Raw genomic sequence first — 24689 nt, 5'->3', positions numbered from 1 at the left:
TTTTCTTTGCATACATTTGTGTATCTCTCTGTATGCATATACTGCACAGATGAACATGGTTGAGCTCATGCAATGTACCCAGTTTTCTATCAGTTTTTGGCTTGTATAGAGAGCATTTGCCCGTGTTACTACACGTTTTTTAGAAAGCATGGTACTTTCTGTAAAACACCCTGAGTTTTGATATAGTAAATGTAAAATAACTAAATACATAATTTTGGGCTAAACCACACCTCCCCTTAAACTAGATTAAAGAATAGACTAGTGGTGGCAGATGCAAAAGGCTTAAGAAAAGTTTGAGAGAAAAGCTTAAAATTGAGAATGCTTTATCTTTTAGCTTACTTTTTTTCCTGTGGTTGAAAAAAAGACTGCCATTGTTAGATTTTAGCAACAGACATCTCAGTCTAGTGTATAGAACTGCTATATTCCAATCCCTTCTAGAATCTTGCCCCAGATTGAGGCAAAGCTTCTTAGTTTCTAGTTTATAGAAAATTAATCTTTAAATTCTTCCTTGCCCCTGCAAAAAAAAAAAGTGTAAATCTTTGTATGTTTGGAGAGATTCCTGCCTCTCTATAAATTCCTGTTGAAAACTCACTTTTCTCAGTTGAAAAACAAAAAACCTCTTTCTCCTACACATTTAGGTCTGAAGTCTTTCTGGAAGTGATGAGTTTATATTTTGGAATTAGAGTATCAGATTTTCATGTGGAAGAGCAAACAGTTTGCTGTGAAACTGGGCTACTGTTTGCCTTCAGAATGGCATATTTCCTTGGTTTAAGGATACTGATACCAGACTGTGTTTGTATGTTTCGTTCTCTGTGTATCTGGGTTCTGTGTCTGTGATATAGTTTGGATTTTTAGAAGCTTTTGAGGGGTTTGAAAGTAAAGATAACTCTTAAATTTTATTACCAGTATTTAATTTTAGAAACAAAACAAAAAATGGTGTTTCATTTGGCAGGAGTAAAAATAGCATTGTGGTTCCCTGGGTGAGAAGTTAGGAGCCAAGGAGGGGAAGTGTCATTGCAAGTGTCACTCCATGTTGTCCAAGTGCCCTCCTTCTCATGGCATTCTCCACTGTGTTCTTAGGACTCAAACTGTATGTCGAGTTCAGTTGTTTGTATTGGGAGCTTGACAAATTGCTCTCTTTTGGGTATTGTTTGTTACATGAATGATTAGTTAGCTGGGCAGCTATAGTGAAACTTGTTTCAGAAAAGAGGCAGGAGATAGGATTTATCATTTTGGAAGGGGATCTGGGAATCATAGCCCTTAGGTGTGCAATGGCCTATAAGGTCTGGACCCTGTCTTCCGGTGGATAACGTGTCACAGCTTCACTTGTTGAGGCAGCTGAGGCCCAGGGAAGTTTAATAACTTTCTGAGTCAGCCAGCTGGTAAGTGGGAAATAGGATCCTTGTTTATTGCTCTCGTGAAGGTGATGTGCTTGGACATCTGCCCTAGTGCTCTCCCCTAAGTGTCTGGGAAGAATTCTGGACTGGAAAAGTGCAGACTTTCTGTCTGCTCTATAAAAGATTTCCCGTGGAGGGCCTAGCGTGAAGCATCATTGTTTTGTATGAACTAAGTTCACTTTTAAATGGTCTTGACCAACATTTTTGTTTTGATAGCAATTGCCTGTTCAGAGCTCTTGGTGATCAGTTGGAGGGACACTCACGAAATCATCTCAAGCACCGACAAGAGACCGTGGACTACATGATACAGCAGCGGGAAGATTTTGAGCCCTTTGTAGAAGATGACATTCCTTTTGAGAAACATGGTAGGTTCACCGTGGAACACTGGATCCTCCAGGAGGAATGCATTGGGTAATTAAATCCATCAGAACCCCCACTCTCCCAGCCAGGGGTTTGATTACACAAATTATGGCATTCATTTATTCAACAATATTTATTTGCTTGCTCTGTAATAGGCAGCATGCTAGGCAATTAGGAATCAATAGGTTTAGATGTGTATGCCCTTAATAAAGTTGATAATGTTAATTGATCTGAAAAGCTATTCATGACTTCTTATTTAGTGGAAGGAAAAGCAGGCTATGAAATAGAGTATATAGGCTGGTCCTATATTTAAAAGGTAGACACACACAGAAGCACAGTAGGGAAATTTTGGAATGATACTAACATTTTATGGTGGTTAATTCTTGGCTCCACTTATTTTTCAGAAACCACTCATTCTCTTTAAACTTCTTCTATAAAGGGGAAATAGTAAGAGCACATATTTCACAGGGTTTTTAAATGAAGATTAAATTAAGTAACACAAGTTAAATAAGCTCTTAATAAGTATTAGCCATCTGGGGATAGTGGGACCTTGAGTATTTAAATTATCTTCTGCAGATTTTTCTGATTTTAAATGACCATGTATTACTTTTGTAATCAGATCAATAGAGTCATTTTAATTTCTCATCAAAAACCCAAACACAACCTGTTTTCTTTGAGGCTAGTCAGTTAGTGATTTTAATTAGTTTCTTAATAGGCACAAATCTAGTAAGAAAATATAGATGAGCTTTTAAACTTTAATATTGACAAATATTTGCTGAGGAACTACTATGCTAGGTGCTGATACATTTATGTTTTGCAATAACATTTTCATCACAGGGCTCACAGTCTTATCTGTCTGTTATCAGGAAAGAGACTATTTCCTGTGTTTTAGAGAGCTAACTCTGCAAACTGTCAAGAACGGATGGGGAGAGAGACTGAGAAGGGAGACGAGTTAGAAGGCTCTCCACATTGGCCATATGAAAGAATGAGATGTTCTCCACCAAGGCAGCTACTAGGGATAATGAATAGGGTCCAGCCCGGGACACAGTTTGGCAGCATAATTGACAGGACTCGTTGAAGGTGGGGAGGAGGGGAGAGTGAGGAGACAAAGGTGATTCTGAAGTTTCTGTTCGGGGAAAGGCTAGGTGGCTATACAGTCATGCGTCACTTAACGATGGGGATAGGTTCTGAGAAATGTGTTGTTAGGTGATTTTGTTGTTGTGTGAACATCATAGAGGGTACTTACACACACCTAGATGGCATAGCCTACCACACACCTAGGCTGTATGGTACTAATCTTATGGGACCACTGTCGTATATGCGGTCTGTCGTTGACTGAACTGTGATGATGCGTTGTGTGGCTGTGCTGTGAGCAAAATAGGGGGCAGCAGGAGGTAGACATTTGGCAGGGGATCTATCAGTGATCCCAGAGCCTTCCTCATTCCTCACTGTGAAAGAACTCCTTCATTAGGCCTCAGCAGCAGAAGAGACACAGCAGCAGAACTCTCCGTGAGTACTTTATACGAGTCCCTGAGTTCTGATGGCCCCTCCTCCTGGATCACTTTCTGTCTAGTGGATAGACACAGTTTACCAGACGGTCAGCAGTTCACAAATTAAATGTGGGTATATGAGGCAAGTTTTCTAGTTTAGTGCTATGTAAATCATTAAAATATGATTCTGGATGAAGTAAGTTTTTAGTTGGTGACATGAAATTCCGCTTTGAACATCTTCACTGACAGTCTTGTGGTAGATCTGGGGGTATGGCAGGACAAGGAACTCAGACCTTCATTCGCCAGTATGCTCGTCACTTTAGAGGTACAATGGGAAGGTGTTTTCTTGAAACGTCTCTGTGCACTCCTGATGGTTGGTTGGTGCTACGTGAGAAGTGGAGCATCAGAGAAGGAGAAGTGGCGCTGACTGCCATAGCAGAAGTGAAAAGAATCCTAGAAGGCGGCACATTCTCTTTGTGTGCCAGTGGAAGGCTAGACTTACCACATTTATCATTCTTAGAGTTATGTGTTTTTAGTCCCTGTCTGCCTTGTTACACTGAGATTCTTGAGCACAGGGCCTATGGCTGTTCCCCAACACAGCAATGCCTGGCACATTGTAGGCAATGATGTTTGTTGAATGAATAAATGAATGGCTCACTTAACTCTTCGGGACCTGATTACCCGTGCATCTGGCTGTCTTTTAGGATTATTCTTTTCCTTTAGACTGTGGCTTTGGAGAATCAGCAACCTCTTTCCCCCCAACTATACAGATATCCAGATCAGAAAGCTGAATGTTCTTAAGGCTGCCTCAAACCCAGGCATTCATTAGTGTCATTGCTTCTACTTCAATATTTTTTCTTTCACTGCTACCACCTTGTAAAATCAGGCCTCTGTGGCGGTTTGCCTAGATTTCTTGCATATTCTTTGGACTGACCGCATTGCCTCTTGACCCGTTCAGTTTGTTTTCCATGTTGCAGCCAGAGTGGTGAATGTAAACGCACGTCTAATACGCTGTTCCCCTATCTGAAACCTGTTGGCAGCTCCCCATTGACCTCAGGATAAAGTCCAAACTCTAGCCCTTTGTGATCTGTGATTGTCTTATTTCTCTATCCTCATCTCTGGTCATTTCCCACTACGTTTTCTTGCTCCCCCACCCTGCCATCTCAGCATTCTGAGTTCCTGCCGCACTGTTTAGTCCACAAGCTCGGCCTTCTCTCTCTCTCTCTCACCTCTGCTTGGAAGGTCATTTATTCCTCTTCTATCTGGCTGTTCCTACTTGTCCTTTGGGAATCAGCTTAGTTGTTTCGGCTCAGAAGTTTATCTGATACACCTTACCTCCCCTCCCCTCTACCAAACTGCCTTATGTTCCTGACCTGGAGTCAGCCAAAGTGTAAGGTTGGAGGGCACCAGTCTTCCACAAGACTCCCTCACTTCTTACACCAACTGTAAATTTGGGGTTTCCCAAAGCCACTCTCAGGTTTGCTAATTTGCTAGAAGGACTCAGAGAACTCACTGAAGGCTGTTATGCTCACAGTTATAGTTTATTACAAGGAAAGGATACAGATCAAAATAAACGAAAAGGTGGAGTCTGGGAAGAGTTAGACAGTACACAAGGAAGCTTACCTGAACTTCGGTGTCTGAAGTTTTTATTGGGGCTTCATAATGTAGATGTTATGAATTGGTCGCCTGAGTGGTTGAACTCAGTCTCTGGCCCTGCAGCCCCCTAGGTCCTTCCGACAGCAGAGGGCCAGAGAGACCCACCAGGAGTCACCTCATTAGCGTGAACTGTCAGGTCTGGCTGAGAGGCCCACCACGAATAACAAAGACACTGCTGTCACTTGGGAAATTCCAAGAGTTTTGAGATTATCTCCAAGGAGCAGTGACAAAGGCCAGACCTCTCTTTGAGCAAGGCCAAATTCTTTACTCCACATTCCTTTCCTGCAGCACTTGTGTCTGTTTTCTTGTCATTTGTCCCCCACCAGTTGTAAACTCCTTGAGGGCAGACTGACTGGCAGTCTAATGGAGTGGCCACGAGCCGTTCTGGGAGCCAGGTTGCCTGGGATGAAATCGCAGCTCTGCTGTGTACTGGCTCTGTGACCTTGGGCACAGTTATAAACTGCTCTGTACCTCGGTTTACTCATCTGTAAGATGGTGTGCATAATACCTCTTTCAAGATGTTATTTTGAAGATTAAAAGTGATAATCTGTGAGAAGTGAGTAGAGCAGCGCTTGACACATAAGCGTTCATTAATGCACACTATTATGATTACTGTGGTTATTGTTACATTTCCAGTGTCTTTTATAGAGTTAGTCATATAGGAAGCATTCAGTAAATATTTATTGAAGGAGTAAATAAATGAATCCTTTATTAATGATGGATTTATTAATCCTTTATTAATAATTCTGAGTAGCAGTCTATGTACTGTTCAACCAGCTAAATTCCTAGACTCTGACAAAGCTAATGGACTTTTCAAATGTATGCCCTCAGTTCTCATTATTTGGAACAAAATAAATACTAATTTTTGCATTTGCTTTTTGCATTTGGATTTTTCCATTGTAAAGACTTCATTTCACTCTCTCTCCATTTCCTTGCAGTGGCCAGTTTGGCAAAGTCTGGTACATTTGCTGGCAATGATGCAATTGTCGCCTTTGCAAGAAATCATCAATTGAATGTGGTGATTCATCAACTTAACGCCCCTTTGTGGCAGGTAGGTCACTTATTCAAGAATTTCTCTCAAGCTCTTGTTTGTAAACTAGCTTTGGGGATGTCCTAAGATGATGGAGCTTGACCTGTGATATTGAACTCTAACACAGTAACTAGGACTACAAGCCTAACCAAAGACCGGAAGCTTATGGGGGCTTGGAATTCAGCCCTGCACTGTGTACAAATGGAGTCTGAAGTATAATACAGAAACCTTTAAAGGGCCAGAAATATTATTCAACAGTCAGTTAGTTGGATAATTTGGAGGCAGAGAGCCTAATCTGGAAATATTTTAGGTAATTCTGTAAAAATATCTGAGTGAGAATTTAAAAGATTAGTGCATACAATTCCAGTTTGAAGTATGCACTGTTCCCTTGGTGTTCATATGTGTTTTTTAGGTGGAGGGAAACAAAGACCAAATTCACTATAACATGTTGAATTTTCCCTTACAGGGCACAGTGAGCAGGAGGGAAACAATATCTGTGCGTGGTGTTCTGTGGGGCCATGTTATTGGGTGCAGTGACGCTGGGGAGAGCTATCATATTTTTAGTGAGGCTTTTTCTTTCTATCGGTGGTCACTGAGCCAAGAATAGTGGTTACCTCCTTCACTGTCCCAAATTTTTGTCGTTAAATTTTCACTTTTTACCACAAGTCATCAAAATCATTTGAATATGCAGCATACTGACCTCATTCTTGAAGGAAAATACTCGATGCCAGCTTAGTAATCATAGCCTGCCTTTTCCTCCATCGATAACTTTTTTTTTAGTTTATTATTTATCTAGGTAGTTGTGGAAGATAATTCTGCATAGTTAAAATTTTTTTTTTCAAATACTTTTCTGTAGTACTCTCTTTCATGGTTAGCTAAACACTGAAAGTATGTTTTTAACCTAAACATATTTACTTTGTAATGGAACTGTCCCCTGGATCTTCCCCATCTCCCCTCACCCCAATGAAGCATCTTAGAAAGTTTGAGAATTGAAATTGCATTGGTTGCTACTGTCATGGGTAAGAGCGTTTTTGTGAATAATGAGTAGGCTTATACTCACAACGTGGAGATAGTGAAACCTACATTTTTTTCCTGGTTAGAAATAGAATATATGCTTCTGTGAACAATACAGACGTGTAACATAGAAAGTGCAAGTCCTCTCTAATCTCCCTTGCTATGAACATCGCAGTTAACCATATGGTGACAGTTGTTCCAGTTATTTTTTCCTATTCATAATGTGTGTGTAGATGATTATTACTTAAACATGTAAGAGCTTTAGGGATTCTGTCATTCAGAGTCTAATAAGCTAGTTTCCTTTTCCAGTACCCTTCCTGGGAGATAAGTGGTGATGCCATCTCTATTTTGTATGTCAAAACCGGACTCTCTGCACTTTGAGACCCAGATATTCTACCTGGGGAAAACTTACACGGTTCTCACTTCTAGACCTGTGTGGTTCCTGTTTGTTCCATTGACTTTTGCTGTGTTTTTAGACCACAGATATTGTTTAAATTAATAGTTGTATCTTACCACCTATGACTTTCAATAAAAACAAGAAGGAGGTACTGATGTTTTGGGGTTTTAACAAATAGATAGATAGTTCCCGGGCTTTCTAAGGGACAGATTTGGAATTACGTTCGTGTTTCGTGGAGGTAGTGGTCTTTTGGGAGTAGATGCAGGCTGGAGCTTAGGGCTGCTGTGTTGCAGGACTGTGGAGCCCCATTCCTGGAGGGTTGTGCTCCAGGGGCACCGTTCACGTAGAATGCCTTGTGAGTAATGCCTCCAGGGTTGTAAAAAGCAGTAGTACTGCGAGACTACATATAATTTTGTTTTGAAATTGATTAAAGTGGAAGATTTTGAGTTTGTGGTTCATGCTTCTCAGTAGGTGGTTGATGGAGAATGCTGTTTTCTTTTAACAGCAGAGGTAGGTTTACTGTGGAGCACAGCTGTCAGGGCCCTCATTTTTATGGCCTCCTTTCGAGGTCTTGGGAGGCAGTCTAGCAATATTATAATGGTAATTTTGTATTCTTTTTCTCAAAGAGGGCTCCATGATTGTTTGAGTTTCAAGCCCAACAAACCTGCATCTGGCCCTGGGCTTTGCCTCTTGGAAGGGGCCTGTGCGTTTGAGGGGCTGAAAGGTACTAGCGCCCCTGAAGCTTAAGCTCATTTAAGTTCATGTTAAGTTTTCGTTATAAAACTGCACTGTAAATCTGCCCCTCGTTTTTGAATATGTGTTTTCAAATGGATTTATTTCCATATCATTACATATTAGTAAGCACAAAGAAGTGTGCATACATGGGTGGGAGAGAGATAATTCAGAACTTGCCTAAGCAGTTTTTTTTTTAAAGAAAAAACGCCTTTCCTTTATTTTTTCCTGCAAATTAATGCAGAAGCTAAGAACACAGGACCCAGTGCCCAGGGTGCGGCACCGCTGCTCTTGTTGCAGCGGCTGCTTCTCAGACACCTTGTCTTCCAGCCCAGCCCTCTGGCACGCCCCAGTCATATTCCCAGTCTGTGTCTGTGTAGAGCCTGTTGACGGGGCTTCCTGGGCATTTCTTGGACAAAGTCGACACCGTCCAAGTCCTCGCTGGCATCTCTCCTTCTCTTGCCTGCAGATCCGTGGTACAGACAAAAGCAACGTGCGGGAGTTACACATTGCCTATCGGTATGGAGAGCACTATGACAGTGTGCGGAGGATCAACGACAACTCAGAAGCACCTGCACATCTCCAGACCGATGTGAGTGTGGCCTCTGGTTTCTTCTGTGCTCTCAGCCCTGGAGGAACCAGGGCAAGTGCCAAATGCCCTGGAGCTGAAAACTAGTAACGTTTTATGGAAAGGTGCCTTTAAGAATCTGTGGCATGATTGTTTACTGTTTTTAGCTCAGGTGAGAGTGACGGATAAAATTTCTTGTCATTCTTTTGCTTTCCCTAATAGCTGATAGCTATGATTACATGAATATAATTTATATAGAAATTTTAAATTTCTTTTTTGTTTTAAAATTACTCCATGCTTTGTATCTAAAGTTTGGAAACTATAGAAAAAGTAAAGAAAATGAAAAGTCCACAAAGTCAACTACCTGGACAGAATTTTTGTTATTGCTTTGGTATTTATATAGCTTTGTTTCCTGCTTTTATCAAGTAACGTTATTTGAAAAGCCTTTTCTGGCATTATTATGTGCTTTCTTTGTAATTTAAAAAAATAAAGTGAAGTCACTCTCCCAACCTTGTTTCCCTTCCTGGACGTGACCATTGTCATCAGTATATCATAAAATCTCCTAGAGATATTTTACATAGCAAGCAAATGTGTGCGTTTGTGCATGTATTCCACTTTTGCTGTTTTACACTCTCCCTACCCCCACTCGTAGCATCCTGCACATGCTGTTCTGCCCTGTGCTTGTCAGATTGAACATGTCGTGGAGTTTAATTTGTAGCAGTCCGGAAGGAACTTCGCGCATCTCTTCAAATGGCTGCATGGTCTTGTGTTGTATGGACGCATTAGGCTGTGTGTGACCAGTCCCTTCTGGGGACCTTTAGGGGCTTTCGAAGTTTTGCTTTTACAAACAGCGTGTGTTGCTGTATCTCTGCGTCTTTTCACACACGTGTGAGTGTACCTGTGGCATCAGTTCCTAGAAGGGCCTTACTGCCTGTATGATTTTGACAGGTGTTGCCAAACTGCTCTTTAGAGAGTTTTTCCCAGTCTACACCGCTACTCAAAATATATGTCACTGCCTGCACCTTTGCCCCTTCAGTGTGCTGTCAGATTTTCTAATCTTTTTCGATGCTAGGGGAAAAATTGTTAACGTAGTTTTAATTTGTATTTCTCTTACTAGTTACTTTATTTGACTTATTTTTATTTCCTTTTTTGTGAGCTGTATTCATTTTCTTTGCCTATTTTTTTTCTATTAAGTTTTCTTAGTGATTTTTAGGAGACCATGTATTAGGGAAATTATTAACCTCTGTCTGTGGTATGAGTTGCAAATATTTTTTCACAGCCTATTATTTGTGTTTTTATTCTGTGCTCTGAAGGAATTTTAGATTTTTATGTGGTTAAATTTATCAAGCTTTCTTACGTCTTCGGGGTTTGGGGTCATAATTAGGAAGGCCTTTCCCACTCTTGAGGTTAGAAAGAATTCTCCCATCGTTTATTTTAGCACTTTTATGGTTTCATTTTTTTTAAAGAAAATGAAATCTTGTCTCTATTTGGAATTTATATTCATATAAAGGTATGAGGGTTTGGATCCAACTCTGTATTTTTCCTTGTGGTTACCTAGTTGTATTCAAAACATTTATTAATTATACAGCTTTTCTCTACTGATTCAAAATGCCGCCTTTTTTCATACACTAAATTCCCATATGCGTGTGGTTCTATTTCTAGACATTGATTTTGCTTCACTGGTTTCTCTGTTCATGTGTTAATGTGTTCATTATGTTAATTAAGTAAGAGTCTATTTTAAAATCTGGTAGAATTTTTCACTCATTACTTTTTTTATACTTTCCTGTATATTCTTTTTTTGTTTGATATATGAATGTTAGAATGTCTAGTTAAAAAGAAGTTCTGTTGATATTTGTTTTTATTGGGATCTCATTAAATTAATAGATTAACTTAAGGAAAAATTGACATCTTTATGATGTTGAATCTTCCTAGCCAAGAACCTGATAAGCTTTTTTATTTGTCTAATCAACTTTTTTGGTGATCTGGAGGAGCGTTTTCTTCATGTAGGTCTTTCCCATTTTTTGCTAAGTTTATTCTTAGATGTTTGTGTTTTTTGATCCTATTGTGAGGAAAGGATCTTTTCCCTTTACATTTCCCAGCTTGTTATCTAGCTGTATATATGAGAGTTGTTAACAAAATGTTAATTATGTGTGTACCAGCTATCCTACAGAATTCTTTTTTTAATGGAGGTAAAATTCACATAACATAAAATTAACCGTTTTAAAGTGTACAATTCAGTGGCCCTGAGTACTGCCGAACCCAAAGCTGTGCAGCCACTTCTTCCATCCAGTTCCAAAACGTTTTCATCGTCCCAAAAGGAAACCTCGTGCCCAATAAGCACTCACTCCCCCTTTCCTTTCTCCTCCAGCCATGACCAGTCTACTTTCTGTCTGTATGGAATGACCTATTCTAGGCATTTTATAGAAATGGAATCATACAGTATGTGGCCTTTTGTGTCTGGCTTTCACTTAGCGTAATGTTTTCAAGGTTCATTTGTGTTGCAGCATATCTGAGTACTTGGTTCTCTTTTAAGGCTGAATAATATTCCATTGTATGGATATCCCACGTTTCGTTTATCATTCATCTGTTGATGGGCATTTGGGTTGTTTCCACCTTTTGGCTATTATGAAGAGTGCTGCTGTGAATATTTGTGTATAGTATTTGTTTGCGTACCTGTTTCACTCTTTCGGGTGTATACCTAGGAATAGAGTTGCTGGCTCCTATGGTAGTTATTTGTTTAACTGTTTGAGGAGCTGCCACACTGTTTTCCACAGTAGCCGCAGTGTTTTACATTCCCACCAGCAATCTGTTGAGGATTCCGCTTTCTCCACATCCTCACCAATACTGTTTTTCTTTCTTCCCTTTTAAAATTATGGCCATCCTACTAGGTACGAAGTGGTGTCTCATGGTTTTGATTTGCGTTTCCCTAATGACTAATGATGTTGAGCATCTTTTCATGTGCTTGTTGGCCATTTGTATATCTTTGGAGAGGTGTCTATTCAAGTCCTTTGCCCATGTTTTAACTGGGGTATTTGTGCTTTTGTTGTTGAGTTGTAAGAGTTTTTTGTATATCCTGGATACCAGATTCTTATAGATACGTGATTTGCCAGAATTCTTCTTCTTTGTCGTAGTGTTTTGGTTCACTCTGTTTTTTGGGTATAGAATTATATCATCTGCAAATAGTGATAACTTTTCTCCTTCCTTGTCAATTTTTTTTTTTTAGAGATTGGCACCTGAGCTAACAACTGTTGCTAATCTTTTTTTTTTTTCCCTGCTTTTTCTCCCCAAATCCCCCCAGTACATAGTTGTATATTTTAGTTGTGGGTCCTTCTAGTTGTGCTATGTGGGACGCTGCCTCAGTGTGGCCTGATGAGCGGTGCCATGTCCGTGCCCAGGATCTAAACCGGTGAAACCCTGGGCCACCGAAGGCCGCCGAAGCAGAGTGTGCAAACCCAACCACTCGGCCCTGGGGCCGGCCCCACCTTTTCAATTTTATACTTCGTTTTTTTCTTTTTGGTTAATTGCATTAGCTGTTACCTCCAAAACCTTGTTAAATAATAACAGTAGTAGTGAAAATCTTTATTGTGTTCCTCACTTTAATGGGAATGAAGCATCATTCTACGGATTTACTGTGGTTGTTTAATGGTCCCCACACTCTGGAAGCTTTAGGATGTTCCCCGTCCTTCACCACTTGGATAGCACTGTGATGTGCACTTTTACATGAATCTTGTCTATGCTTGACACATTTCCTTTGGATAAATTTCAAAGACTCTTGGTTCACGTTGCCAAATTGTCAGGGTATTATTTTATAATAGGTTGCTTTTTATTAGCATTTTAAGGAATATACTACACATTACTGGATTCCACTTACACTTTTACATGCAAAAAATAGAAGTGTCCTTGCCCGTTTACCATCTCCCTGCGTTAATAGGAAGCAGAGGGAGAAGGCACCTGAGCAGCCGGAGGGATGATTTTACCTTTTCTGCTTTAGGCTTGGCTTGTAAAGGCCTCATGGACGCCAAGTGAGCTGCTCTTTGTGGTTTTAGAATTTGGATTGACAGGTTCCCGTGAGTGTGGTGGTGTGCACACGAGGTTAGATGAGTCCTGCTCACCTGTGCCTGTCCATTGGCACAGGAGCTTCGCACGGAAGGTTGCTGATGATCAAATGGAGCCTGGCGAACCAGATGAGAAGCGTATGTATGTTTCTTCAAGACGAGTTGTCCTGCTGCAAAAGCTTGGCGGGTGCTAGTGTAGAGGATCTCTGCTGTCATTAAGCTCACAGCTCTGGAAATCAGTTGAGACAGATGTGTGCTGCACGAGTTAGCAGTCACTCCCAAAATCTTGGTATCTAGAAACTCTAGGAGTTCTAATGCCATTCTTGCTGAATAGTTTATCCCGTATCTTGGGACTTTCTTTCTTTTTTCTTTTTTGGTGACTAAAAAAATCTCAGGATGTTTATTAGAGCTAGAAGGAATCTTTTTTTTTATTGCAGTAATATTGGTTTATAACATTATATAAATTTCGGATGTGCATCATTATATTTCAATTTCTGTGTAGATTACATCATGTTCACCACCCAAAGACTAATTACAGTCCATCGCCACACACATGTACCTAATCACCCCTTTCGCCTTCCTCCCTCCCCACTTCCCCTATGGTAACCACCAATCCAATCTCTGTCTCTATGTGTTTGTTTGTTGTTGCTCTTATCTTCTATTTATTCGTGAGATCATATGGTATTTGACTTTCTCATTTAGGATAATACATTATCCTCAAGGTCCATCAACATTGTCACAAATGGCCAGATTTCATCCTTTTTTATGGCTGAGTAGTATTCCATTGTGTATGCACACCACATCTTCTTTATGCATTCTTCCCTTAATGGGCACCTAGGTTGCTTCCAAGTCTTGGCTATTGTGAGTAATGCTGCGATGAACATAGGGGGAGCATATATCTTTATGCATTCATGTTCTTTGGATAAATACCCAGCAGTGGAATAGCTAGATTGTATGGTAGTTCTATTCTTAATTTTTTGAGGAATCTCCATACTGTTTTCCGTAGTGACTGCACGAGTTTGCACTCCCACCAGCAGTGTATGAGAGTTCCCTTCTCTCCACATCCTCTCCAACACTTGTTATTTCCTGTCTTGTTAATTATAGCCATTCTGATGGGTGTGAGGTGGTATCTCATTGTAGTTTTGATTTTCATTTCCCCAGTAATTAGTAATGTTGAACATCCTTTCTTCTGCCTGTTGGCTACCTGTATATACTCTTTGGAGAAATGTCTGTTCAGCTCTTTTGCCCATTTTTTAATTGGGTTGTTAGTTTTTTTGTTGTTGAAATGTGTGAGTTCTTCATATATTTTAGATATTAACCCCTTATCAGATACATGGTTTGCGGATATCTTCTCCCAATTGTTAGGTTGTCGTCTTGTTTTGTTGATTTCCTTTGCTGTGTGGAACCTTTTTAGTTTGATATAGCCCCATTTGTTTATTTTTTCTATTTCCCTTGCCCGGTCAGACACAGTAGTGGAAAATGTGCTACTAAGACTGATGTCGAAGAGCATACTGACTATGTTTTCTTCTAGAAGTTTCATGGTTTCAGGTCTTACATTCAAATCTTTAATGCATTTTGAGTTAATTTTTGTGTATGGTGTAAGATAAGGGTCTACTTTCATTCTTTCGCATGTAGCTCTCCAGTTTTCCTAACACCATTTATTGAGGAGACGTTCCTTTCTCTATTGCGTGCTCTTGGCTCCCTTATTGAAAATTAGCTGTCCATAGGTGTTTTGGTTTATTTCTGGGCTCCCGATTCTCTACCATTGATCTGTGTGTCTGTTTTTGTGACAGTACCATGCTATTTTGATTACTATAGTTTTGTAGTATATTTTGAAATCAGGGAGTATGATACCTCCACCTTTGTTCTTTTTTCTCAGGATTACTGTGGCTATTTGTGGTCTTTTGTTATTCCATATAAATTTTAGGATTCTTTGTTCTATTTCTGTGAAAAATGTCATTGGAACTTTGATAGGGATTGCATTGAACCTGTAGATTGTTTTAGGAAGTATGGACGTTTTAACTATGTTAATTTTTCCAATCCAAGAGCATGGAATATTTTTCTTCTGTTTCTTTCAACAGTGTTTTATAGTTTTTGGTGTATAGGTCTTTACCTCTTTGGTTAGGTTTATTCCTAGGTATTTTATTCTTTTTGTTGCAATTGTAAATGGAATTGTATTCTGGGCCTTTCTTTGTAATACTTCTCTTGTGGCCTGGAATCTCAATGTCTGGATCAAATTTAGCCTAGTCATTGCTATTCCCTTAAGGTTGTTCTTAGAGTCTTTTCCCCATATATTTGAATGTTTTTGAGATTAGGGCATCTTCCTATGTTGAGGATTCTAAACATAGTTTGCTCAAGTTCCATGATTATTACTTTTTATAATTCCTTTAGTTTCAGATGCTTCATCAAGATGAATCAAATAAAAGAGAAAAGATCAAGACAAAAGGAGTGGACTTTGAAGATGACCTGAGAGATGAAGTAGAAGATGCTGTCCAGAAAGTGTGCAGTGCAACTGGATGTTCAGTTAGTGTTTCTGTCCTGCAGTGGTAATGATTTGTAACGAGCGGTGCTGTGCCCAGCTTACCTGCTGGTTCTGTAGCTCCGCTCTAGTGTGCCAACACCTGCTGGACCACAAAAGGTCCATGACGTTTGTAGTTTGATTAGGTTATGCGATGTGACTTAATGAGAGCTGTTTATTCATTTCCCTCTCGTTTGCTAGACTTTACCCAATACTGCTCAAAATCCTAAGGAAGTCTGTGGATTTATTTTTTTCTCATCAGTGCTGTTTTATAAAGAATGTATTTATTTTAAATAGTTATTTCAGATAACCAACGTTACTGAAAATTAAGACATTTTCTAAATGGAAAGGGTCTTGAAACCTTGCCTCAGTTCTCACTATTGCATCTTTTTATTTATCAAATTGTTGAAGTAGTGATAGGTAGAAAAATATACCCATAGTCTTGAAGTGTTCCTTTGTTTCTTGGATAGGATTTTGATTTGATAGTCCAGAACCTGGAAGCTGAAAACTATAATATTGAATCTGCAATAATTGCCATGCTTCAGATGAACCAGGGGAAAAGAAATAGTAAGTCTGTGATGGATATTTATGAGCTTTCAAAATGATTGTATTGGCCATTTTCCAAATATTTATTTTTAATCGAGTCACGGGTAGTAATTATACTGTCGTTTATTCATCCAGCAGAATGCGGGTTATCATCTAGGGCAGTGGAGACAGATAAGTAAACAGATACAACAATACTTAATGGAGTCGGGGGCAGGGTGCTGGGGGAGCACATGAAAAGGCCACCTCACCCAGTTTGGGAAGGGGTGGAGAGTGTCAGGGAAGACTTTGTCCTTTGAGAGTTAAGACTCCTTTATAAAACCAAAATGATAACCAAAATTTATGGAGAGAAAAATACCTTATTTTTCTGATGGAAATATTTAAATTACTAGAACCTATCAACTGCTGATAATTCAGACTTTTTTTACTTGAACTGAGTTTAATTTTGTGTCTTAGAGGGAGGGAAAAAGATGTGACATCTTACTGTTTTTTATTTACTGTCATTTATTTAAAATGATTTCAGTACTTGCACTGCCAGATATTATGTGCCAGATACTGTTCCTGGCATGGTAGATTTCTATGTGATTGGGTATTACCATCCTCTTTATACGTTTGCTAAGCCTTCTTAGAAAACTGTAGGTAGTGTGGTCTTTGTGCCTCTAAAGTGGCCCTGCCCCGTGTCCGTGCTGTCCAGTGTGGTGGGTACTTGACATGTGGCTAAGTGAGGCTGAGGAACTAAATTTTAAATTTTATTTCGCTGTAATTAATTTGAATTTAAATAGCCATATGTGGCCAGTGGCGACTGTATTGGACATCACAGCTTCAGAGCCTATTTCTTTTCTGGTTTTTGGGTGCGAATGAAAGATCCCCCCCTAAAAATTCATGGTCGAAAGTGCTTTAATCTAATAAGAGACTCTGCTGGTGGGAAGCTGATGATGATGCTGGTAAACACGTTGCTTTAAATTTCTCTTCCCAATTTTACCAGTGGTTTTTTCCCTATCTTGCCCGCTGTATTGACTTGGTGTTAGAATTTTGCCTCAAGGAAACCTGCTTTCCAAATGACAGTGATCTAGGAACCCAGGTATTTTTGGAGCCATTTAACAACGATCGCATTGTGTAACTGTCTTAGGTTCGCAATTCTAATAAAATATCTTTCTTTGGAAGATGCAGAGGAGAACCTCGAGTCCAGTGGCCGAGTACTGAAACAGTATGGCCCTTTATGGGAGGAGGGTGGCAGTGACACCAGAGGCTTTGGAAACCAGGGCTTAAATGAAGGCAGGACTGAAAACAATAAGGCGCGGGCCAGCCCAAGTGAAGAAAACAAAGCAAATAAAAACCAGCTCCCAAAGGTATGAAAGATGGGGTGGAGGGGACATGGTTGCTGCTGTAATGCGGTGGTGGTGGTGGTGGGAACTTGGAGTTTATTTTAGTGCGTCATTTTCTTTTGGTCTGTATAAGTAGTTACTGTAGAAGATACGGGGAGTGCATGAGGGTATATCAAGAAGCAGAATGAAGACCTTGCCCGTCCTGTTTGGTGTAGGAAGGTCACCTACGCCAAAGGAAGGAAGAACGCCCTGTGCTCTGTGTGCACACGTAGTCTCCTTTGCCCGCCTGAGGTTACTACATGTCTGGGTGCTTCCCGGTTAATCAACGTGCTAAACTCCTATTTCTCATTAATGCTGTCATCCACAGTGAACAACTTTGTGTACAAATCCTTGTATTTTGCATTATTTTCTTGGCTGGAGTCCCAGAAGAAGGACTGACAGGTTAAAGGGCATGGATCTTTGAATCTTTTCAAGGCTTTTTGGTAAATTGTCAAGTGCTTCCCCAAAATGTTGTATGTCTCCCCTCTCCACCCCCGACTCCCACAAGTAGTATATGACACTGTTCATTTTACTGAATTTGGAGTTCATTTTAAAGTCTTGACCAAGAAATTCTCAGCTCAAAATGCAATATAATAAAAGCCACAGGCAGAGGCAAAGATGCAGGAAGCTTCTGAGGACTGTGTTAGGATTCCCTGGGCCACTAAATTATGTAGAGAAAGGTGTCCTCTGGCCTGTTTGAGTGTTATCTCTTGCTGGACTGGGTTAATGTTTCTTCAGTTCATTTTGAATTGGTTTATGAGGAGAATGGAGTTGATTTTGTTTGCTAGCTGAGCAAGGGGATAGAAATTTAAGTGTAAATTTGAGCAGTGATGGAAAATAATTTTTGGTCAGTTGGGTGGGTTTCCTCTGCGGTTGTTGAAAGGCAGCGTGTGCCCTTTGCCTCTGTCAGCCCCACGTCTTTCTTCAGCAGGCGGCAGCCTGAGTCAGCTGTGCTGGCGCCTCACCAGCTATCTTCTCTTTCAGGTCACAAACAAACAGAGGAAAGAGCAGCAGCGACTAGAGAAGAAGAAACGACAGGAGGAGAGGCACCGTCACAAAGCCCTGGAGAGCAGGAGCAACCATAGGGACAACAGAAGTGAAGCAGATGCGAACACGCAGGTCACCTTGGTGAAGACCTTCGCTGCTCTCAACATCTGACTCTGGCCCTCTGGGAGTCGCAGGCGTGGATGGAAAATGGACCGCTGCGTACCAGGCTTTCCAGTGAGGCCGTCCTCGACAGGATGAGACACAGCCTGCGGAATCCACACGGAGGCTTGCACTCTGAGTTAATTTCCTTCAAGCTGCCTCTTTTTTGTTCAAAGTTTTGTTAGTGATGTGTTTTATTTTATGAAAGTGCAGTGAAGCCATTCATGTTCTGTAATTAAAATATCGAGTTTTAGAGGTGGATAGTTGGGTCAGGAAAAACCTTTTAAGTGTGGTTTTATTTCCCCTAAACATCAGAGTTAAGTGACGCTGGAGCTTTCCTTAACACTTGTGGTGAGTTTTGTTGTAATTGTTCATGAAGTTGTTTAGATTAGTTGCTAGAAATTCAGAATGACAAGTTTCTCTTTCATTTTCAAATAGATATTGATACACAGGATGGTTTATAAGCAATCTCCAACTCAGGAACCTGTTTAGATTTAATTTTCTTCTAAACCAAGTTAATCAGAAAATAATTCAGGAAGTGTTTTCCCAAAGTAATATGATATGAGGCTGTGGCCTGTAGTCAGGGGGGAAACTAAACAACTGTGTTCCTCTCCTTACTGATTCTGATGTTATTTCAGGTAGGATGCAGGTGCTGTTGGTCCGTTGCCCTCAAGCCATGTGATAAATGCGCCTGACTGTTAATTAGGCCTGGGCTTTGCTGGAAAATAAAGAGCGTTGTTGAGTTTTTGGTAGTTGTCTTTGACAATGAGGAGACGGTATGTTACTGCTCACATGGTTCTGGGATTCTGATAGAATGGAGAGCAGAAGCCCTAGTTGCAAAGGGAGGAAGCAAGGGATTTCTGAATTTTTGTCTAGGAAGAGTCTGAAGAGTTACTGGATTTTGTAGGGGAAGGATGTCTGGAAGAATATCTCAGGTGTTTCGTGTTTGCATGTGAAGTAACTATTTTCTTCCCTACTATCCTAGACTCAGAAAGATGCCTTCAGAGAAGTAAAAGGTAACGTGGTCTGTTGTTAAATTTTCTTACTATTGTGAAAATGAAAACTCATAAAATGCTGTGTTTATTTCTTTTTTTTGAGCTGCTGTTTGGGATTTTGATGTTGGAAAAACTCTCCAGCATCTGACAGTTGTCGATGACTTAGGTCAGACCTACAGGGCAGAGAACATGCTTGGGCTGAGGCCTTTGAATGACTCCGCTCTGGAGTTCTGAAACGGACAGATGTGGGCAGTGGAGAGATGTTGTTCCTGAAACCGAGTTAGCGGATGTGCCGTCTCCTGAGTGAAGTGGCCAGTCTGGGACAGTCTTTGCTGTTTGGGGACCTGATATGTGGATGATTAATATATGCTGAATCAAAAGGCAAATTCTCTCTCCCGCCACTCAAGTTTCAAAATTATGAAAGTTCTGAGGTGAAGGGAAAACTATGAAAAAGTTTTGACTTGTAGATGTGTCGTTGTCTGGGCTGGTCCTGGATCATTGGGTTGTCTCTATTAGCAGGCACTTTGCTTTCTTCTGTTTTGATAATGTACTTTAATTTTTGTCTGTTTGAATTGGTGACTTTTTGTGGTTGGATTATCAGTAGTCTCTTGGAATTGCTCCCAGGACATGGTGCTTTGGGCTTCTTCCTGGTACAGTACATTGTAATAGTTAGCAGATTTGGAAACTGCACAGCACTTTTTCTTTGCACATCCCAGAGTTCTGAGTTTGAGGCTCGAGCAGTCAGTCCAAACGTGGGAAGGGTCCGCGTTGCCTTGCTGTCTCCGAAGGAGTGAGGGCCACTGCCTCAGGATCTCCTGTTCTCTTGGCTTTCAGCTCTGGGCAGATCCTGTGGCTGAGCTTCTCTAAGGAACACTCTTTCTTGTCTGTCTGTGCTGCGAGAGTGCAGCAGCCCAGATCCTCTCAGAAAGATCAAGATTGTGCATCAGATATTGAGCAGAATTAGGAGTCAGAAATAGCTTAAGGGAGTCCCATTGTCAGAAATAGTAGAATTGCTTTAGTTACTTGGTGAATGAAGGTGGCCTTAGGCCCTTTTGGGTTTTAGAAGTTTTATAAGTTGTTAAAGTTATTAAAGAATATTGGGCACATTTATTTATAAATTACCTAATTCTGATAACAGACCAGCATTTCTGGGGTAAAATAATAGTGGTTTTAAAAACTAATCAAATAGCTTCAGTAATTTTCTTTTGTTTCCATTTCATGGTTTTCTAGTTACAATTGATCTGTGTTCAGTATGTTAATTATTAGAAATGGGGTGTATGTGTCCAACTTTAGTGCTGTCTTCTAGCTAGGGTTGAGTTTAGACTTCACTGCCTCAGTCTCAGCGAAGTAGGAGGTAGATGGAATCCATATACTTGGCTGCCTTGCTAAGCACTTGAAAAGTAGTCCACTGGCAGCCACAGTGGGGGCCCCGTGCATTTAGTTCTGGGATGGCTGTTGTCAGTGCCTGTCCCCTAGTGCAGGCGCTCATGTGACTCCGCATTAGGAAGCGAATCTTCCTTCCCCTCTGTGTTGTTCCTTGGCTGTTAGAGGTTTGTGTTACATGGGATTGTCTTGGTATCTTTCAGTGAGGCCGGGAGGAAAGGGCTGGGGCAGTGGTCCTAGCTGCTTACTAGTCTCGTAAACTGTATATAGAGGTTTTATGGATTTTAAAAAAAGATTTTTTAAATGTCCAAATAAGAAATAAAAGTTTAGTGGCAACAGCTTTGTACTAGAGAGGTAGATGTATTAAAACAACGTAGAACCACAACTTCTAAATAGTATAGTTGCCACCAATTAGAGAATAGAATGTGTATGTATATTTAATTTTTCAATAACATGAACATGTCCTTTCAGGAGCAAAGTCTGGTTGAGGAATTGTGGCAGAAAGAAGGATTTTAGTTTAGTTGAGGTTGTCTCTCGTTTCTTTTATGAACTGTAAGAACGCTTCCAAACCCGTTTTGATTCCGAGGGCTTGTGAAGTGGGCTCTCCCTGTGGGGCAGCTCGAGCTGGACTCGGAGGGAACATTTGTGTCGGAAATTTATAATGCCCTGCCCCGCGTCCCTGGGGAGCTTTCACTGTGTGAGGTGGGAGGGGCCGTGTTAAGTGGGGGTTGCTCACATGTTAAGTAGGTAGGTATCACGTGGACTTTGGCCTTGACCTGTACTCGCAGTGAGTCCCTGTCGACAATGTGCACTTTCTCTCGTTCTGAGAAACTACACACTCTGCCTGGGTTTTACTGGGTCAACAGAGAATGCTGTCCGTTTACCTCTGTGGAACGTTCACCTTGAGTATGCAGTCGGTTAAAGGAAGCTGGGATTCCTAGTCAGAGCTGCCCAAGTCACCCTGACCTGCGGCGTCCTGGTGGGCGGGCTGGGAATGGAGCGTCTCGGTTTCAGTGTGTCACATCTGTGGCCCTCCCCGACTCCCGTTTTGGGTAGATGCATAGCTCTTCGCCTTTTTACCTCCAGGCTCTGTCTGTCTGTGGCAAACCGTTAGACTCGGAGTCTGATGCTGTCTTTCTGTCCTGCTGGCCTCATTGTTCGCTGTCCTTCATCTCAGCTTTCAGAACAGGTGCTGCTAAAACTCTGGGGCCTTCCAGCAGTTGTTCTGAGGTGATTTACTGATGGCACTTTTTGCAAGGTGTGTGTTCCTGACTGAAGCAAATTGTGTTTTTCCACTGGTATCGTTGAGGATCTAGATGGCATATTTAAATGATAACACATCTTCTGCCGTCACAGATTAGAGGGGGATGTGGATAACTGGCTTGGAGTGGAGATAGCGAGCCCCAGTCTGAAAGCACTTGTGCAATGTGGAACTTGAAACATGTGCCGCAGAGCCTGGCCCTGGGGAAGAGCTGGGCCTTGTGTACTGCCTGGCCCTGTTGTGTCCCAAGGTCCAGTCCCTGTGAAACTCTCAGGCTCTTAACCATTTCTTCCAAGGGATTACTTTCCGGAGTCTCTCTATCCTAATTAGGATGACTTTGTAGCTTGATTAAAATGCTTAGCATCCTTGCCAAGTTACTTGAGAAGGGGCTGATACCAGTAAAGAGTATATTTCTGTAAAAGCAGGAGCTTCTGCGTGGTGTCTTTATTGGAAGCAGAACATACCAGTGATACAGAACTTCCGCTCACTGTGCTGACGGTCGTGGAGTGTAATGATCACTGTATGAAACTTCTGTGGTCTGCCCCTAGTCCTTTGCATGTCAGCCTCCAGCAGGTTGCTGTTGCCAGCCGTCCATAACAATCATTTGAGCTCATTCTGAGACCTTAGCCTGTGATTTGATCCCCTGGCAGGTCCTTCGACCAAAACTTGGGGAATGCTGGTGTGGGGCTCCTCATATCTTCTCACTCTCACTTTTCATTTTCCATAGTGGAAAGGGCCCTTGGCCTCCCTGGCTGCCCTTCCAGCATCCTCCACCAGCACTGAGCTCAGTGGGAAGAAGAAAAGAGCCAGGAGTTGGACTTGAAACCTATGTGTTCCTCTTGCTGATGTACAAGTGCTGGTGGGCGTCAGCCGCCTTTATGAAGGAGGGCAGGTGTGGCTGTGGAGAACATAGGGGCCTTCACAGGCTCAGGAACCTTCTCTTTTTTTTTTTCTAATTGCACTATACTTGTTCTAGCTTCAGTCTGGAGATATTTCAGACCTCCATGGGCTCATGATCCATAGACTTAGCAAGTCTTGCCTTATCTGTGGAGCTCGATGGGGAGAAATGTGGCCCTCGTCGATGTCCGTAGGTCATTTCCTCTAGCGTGTTTCTTTCCACAGAGTGTGTTGATCTGAACCATTTTGTTTTTTATTTACCAAAGTACTGTACTTGGCTATTTGCAGTGTTTTCAAAACCAAATGTTTCTTTTTTTGTGTTTTTAACCTTCAATACTTGGTGCAATAGAAGCTGCAAAGATGTGCCACTTTATCTATGAAATGGAGTTTTGTATGACAATAAATTCTAGTTTAAAGACAGAGTTTTGGGTGGTTTTTGTCACTCTCCGACCACTGTTTGCGCGCACGAGTCTGAGAGAGCATGCCGGGAAGCATCCTCCTGGGAGACCTGTGCGTGGAAGAGGTGTGAATGTCAATCCATTGTTTAATTGTTTGGAATCTCGCTGAGCTTAAAACCGCTACTTGTAGCTTTAGCACGGGCGAGCACAGCCACCACACACAGGCAGAGCCATCCAGAGGACTGAGCGCTGAAGATCTCTGCTTAATGTCTGAGAACATCTCTGACAATTCGAAGTTGTCTGAATATGGAGCAGCTGTCTGTTGGCTGCCAGCTTGGGGTTTCTCCAGAACTCCGAAGGTTGGTTTGACCCCATTCTAGGAGGGGGCACAGTCCCCCAGACACACGGGGACAGAAGTGATGGGAGCATGGACTCAGCTAGAACAGGTCCTCCGAAGAGGAGGAGGAGGGTGGCCACTGGAAACCAGAGGGAGGAGACCCCCTCAGCGCGTGCAGTAGGGCCAGCCCCCACCGGCCTCTGGGCCGTCGCACCAGGCCTCGCTGTGTCCTTGTGAGTTCGGCCTGGAGACTCCCACTCTCTCTGGTTCTAACTCATACTTATCAGGCAGCTTTTAGTTGACTCCACAGTACCTTGATACAAAAGGTATCTGGTATACCCTGGATGAAAGAAAAGAATCCTTTTGTGATTTTTACCCTGGTCCACGACTGAGGACCTCTGGGTGCACACACTCTCCAGTTCCTGAGCCCGTGAGGCACCCATTCTGATCCCTGTTAGCCCAGCTGAGTCCTTCTGAAGGATCTTCCAGGACTAAAGTGATGCCCCGATTTAGGCACACCTCCCCGCTGCTGGGAACTCCTGGCTCCTTAGTGCCATCTCCACAGTGGTTCAGCAGGGGCCAGGCCAAGGGGCCACTGGTAAGTCGGGTGGTATTTGAGGGGCTTCCTGCCTGGGTCTAGAGGACCTGTGAGGCTCTGTCTGTGAGGCTGGATGCCTCTGTAAGGACGGAAGTGTTCTCAGGCCAGGTAGGGAATAATTAGAGAACACATGGTTTATTATTTCTATTTTCCTCTAAGGCTATAGCATTGCTCACTCGGAGGGAGTGACAATTTATGAGCTAAAGATTGAAATACCATAACGGGGAAAGTGGCTGTTTCAGTGTCCCTTCTTGGAAACGAATTGCCCATGGTTGCCTAGGAGAAAGCCGGGTTGAAAACCCAGGTTCAAGTTACCTGTTCACCAGACGCCACAGCAAAGCCCTGTCCCCGGCATGCGGAGGCGTAAGCGTGCCTTGAGACACTATCAAAGTTTGTCATGATGTGCTCTGTGCCAAGGTGGCTTTGCTGGACTGCAGCCCAAGCGGACGCTCAGACCACCGTGAGGCTGAGGCTCAGAACTGTTTTAAAGTAAACTGTTGTAAAGGATCAAGACCAATCCAGTCACTTCAAAGATGCTGGCTTGGCAGAA

The 24689-nt window shown here is 41.8% G+C and overlaps 1 protein-coding gene across 2 annotated transcripts in view; it reads left to right on the top strand.

Annotated features, from left to right (window-relative positions):
• The window catches only part of OTUD3 (OTU deubiquitinase 3), a 28938-nt gene extending 5712 nt beyond the window's left edge, over positions 1-23226 (top strand). Inside the window, exons 2-8 of one of the 2 annotated variants that reach the window (XM_070600749.1) lie at positions 1614-1762; positions 5842-5954; positions 8546-8668; positions 15091-15222; positions 15688-15784; positions 16925-17109; positions 18109-23226. In XM_070600749.1, the coding sequence (XP_070456850.1) occupies positions 1614-1762; positions 5842-5954; positions 8546-8668; positions 15091-15222; positions 15688-15784; positions 16925-17109; positions 18109-18282 (973 nt within the window). In that variant the 3' untranslated portion in view covers positions 18283-23226. The remainder of the gene's footprint in view (positions 1-1613; positions 1763-5841; positions 5955-8545; positions 8669-15090; positions 15223-15687; positions 15785-16924; positions 17110-18108) is intronic. The other variant, XM_070600757.1, reaches the window with a different exon arrangement.
• The last annotated feature ends 1463 nt before the right edge of the window (positions 23227-24689 follow it).

The sequence above is a fragment of the Equus przewalskii genome, chromosome 2, assembly GCF_037783145.1.
Source record: "Equus przewalskii isolate Varuska chromosome 2, EquPr2, whole genome shotgun sequence".
NCBI lineage: Eukaryota > Metazoa > Chordata > Mammalia > Perissodactyla > Equidae > Equus > Equus przewalskii.
The sequence above is the reverse complement of the archived record's forward strand: the minus strand, read 5'-3'. Positions and strand labels throughout refer to the sequence as shown.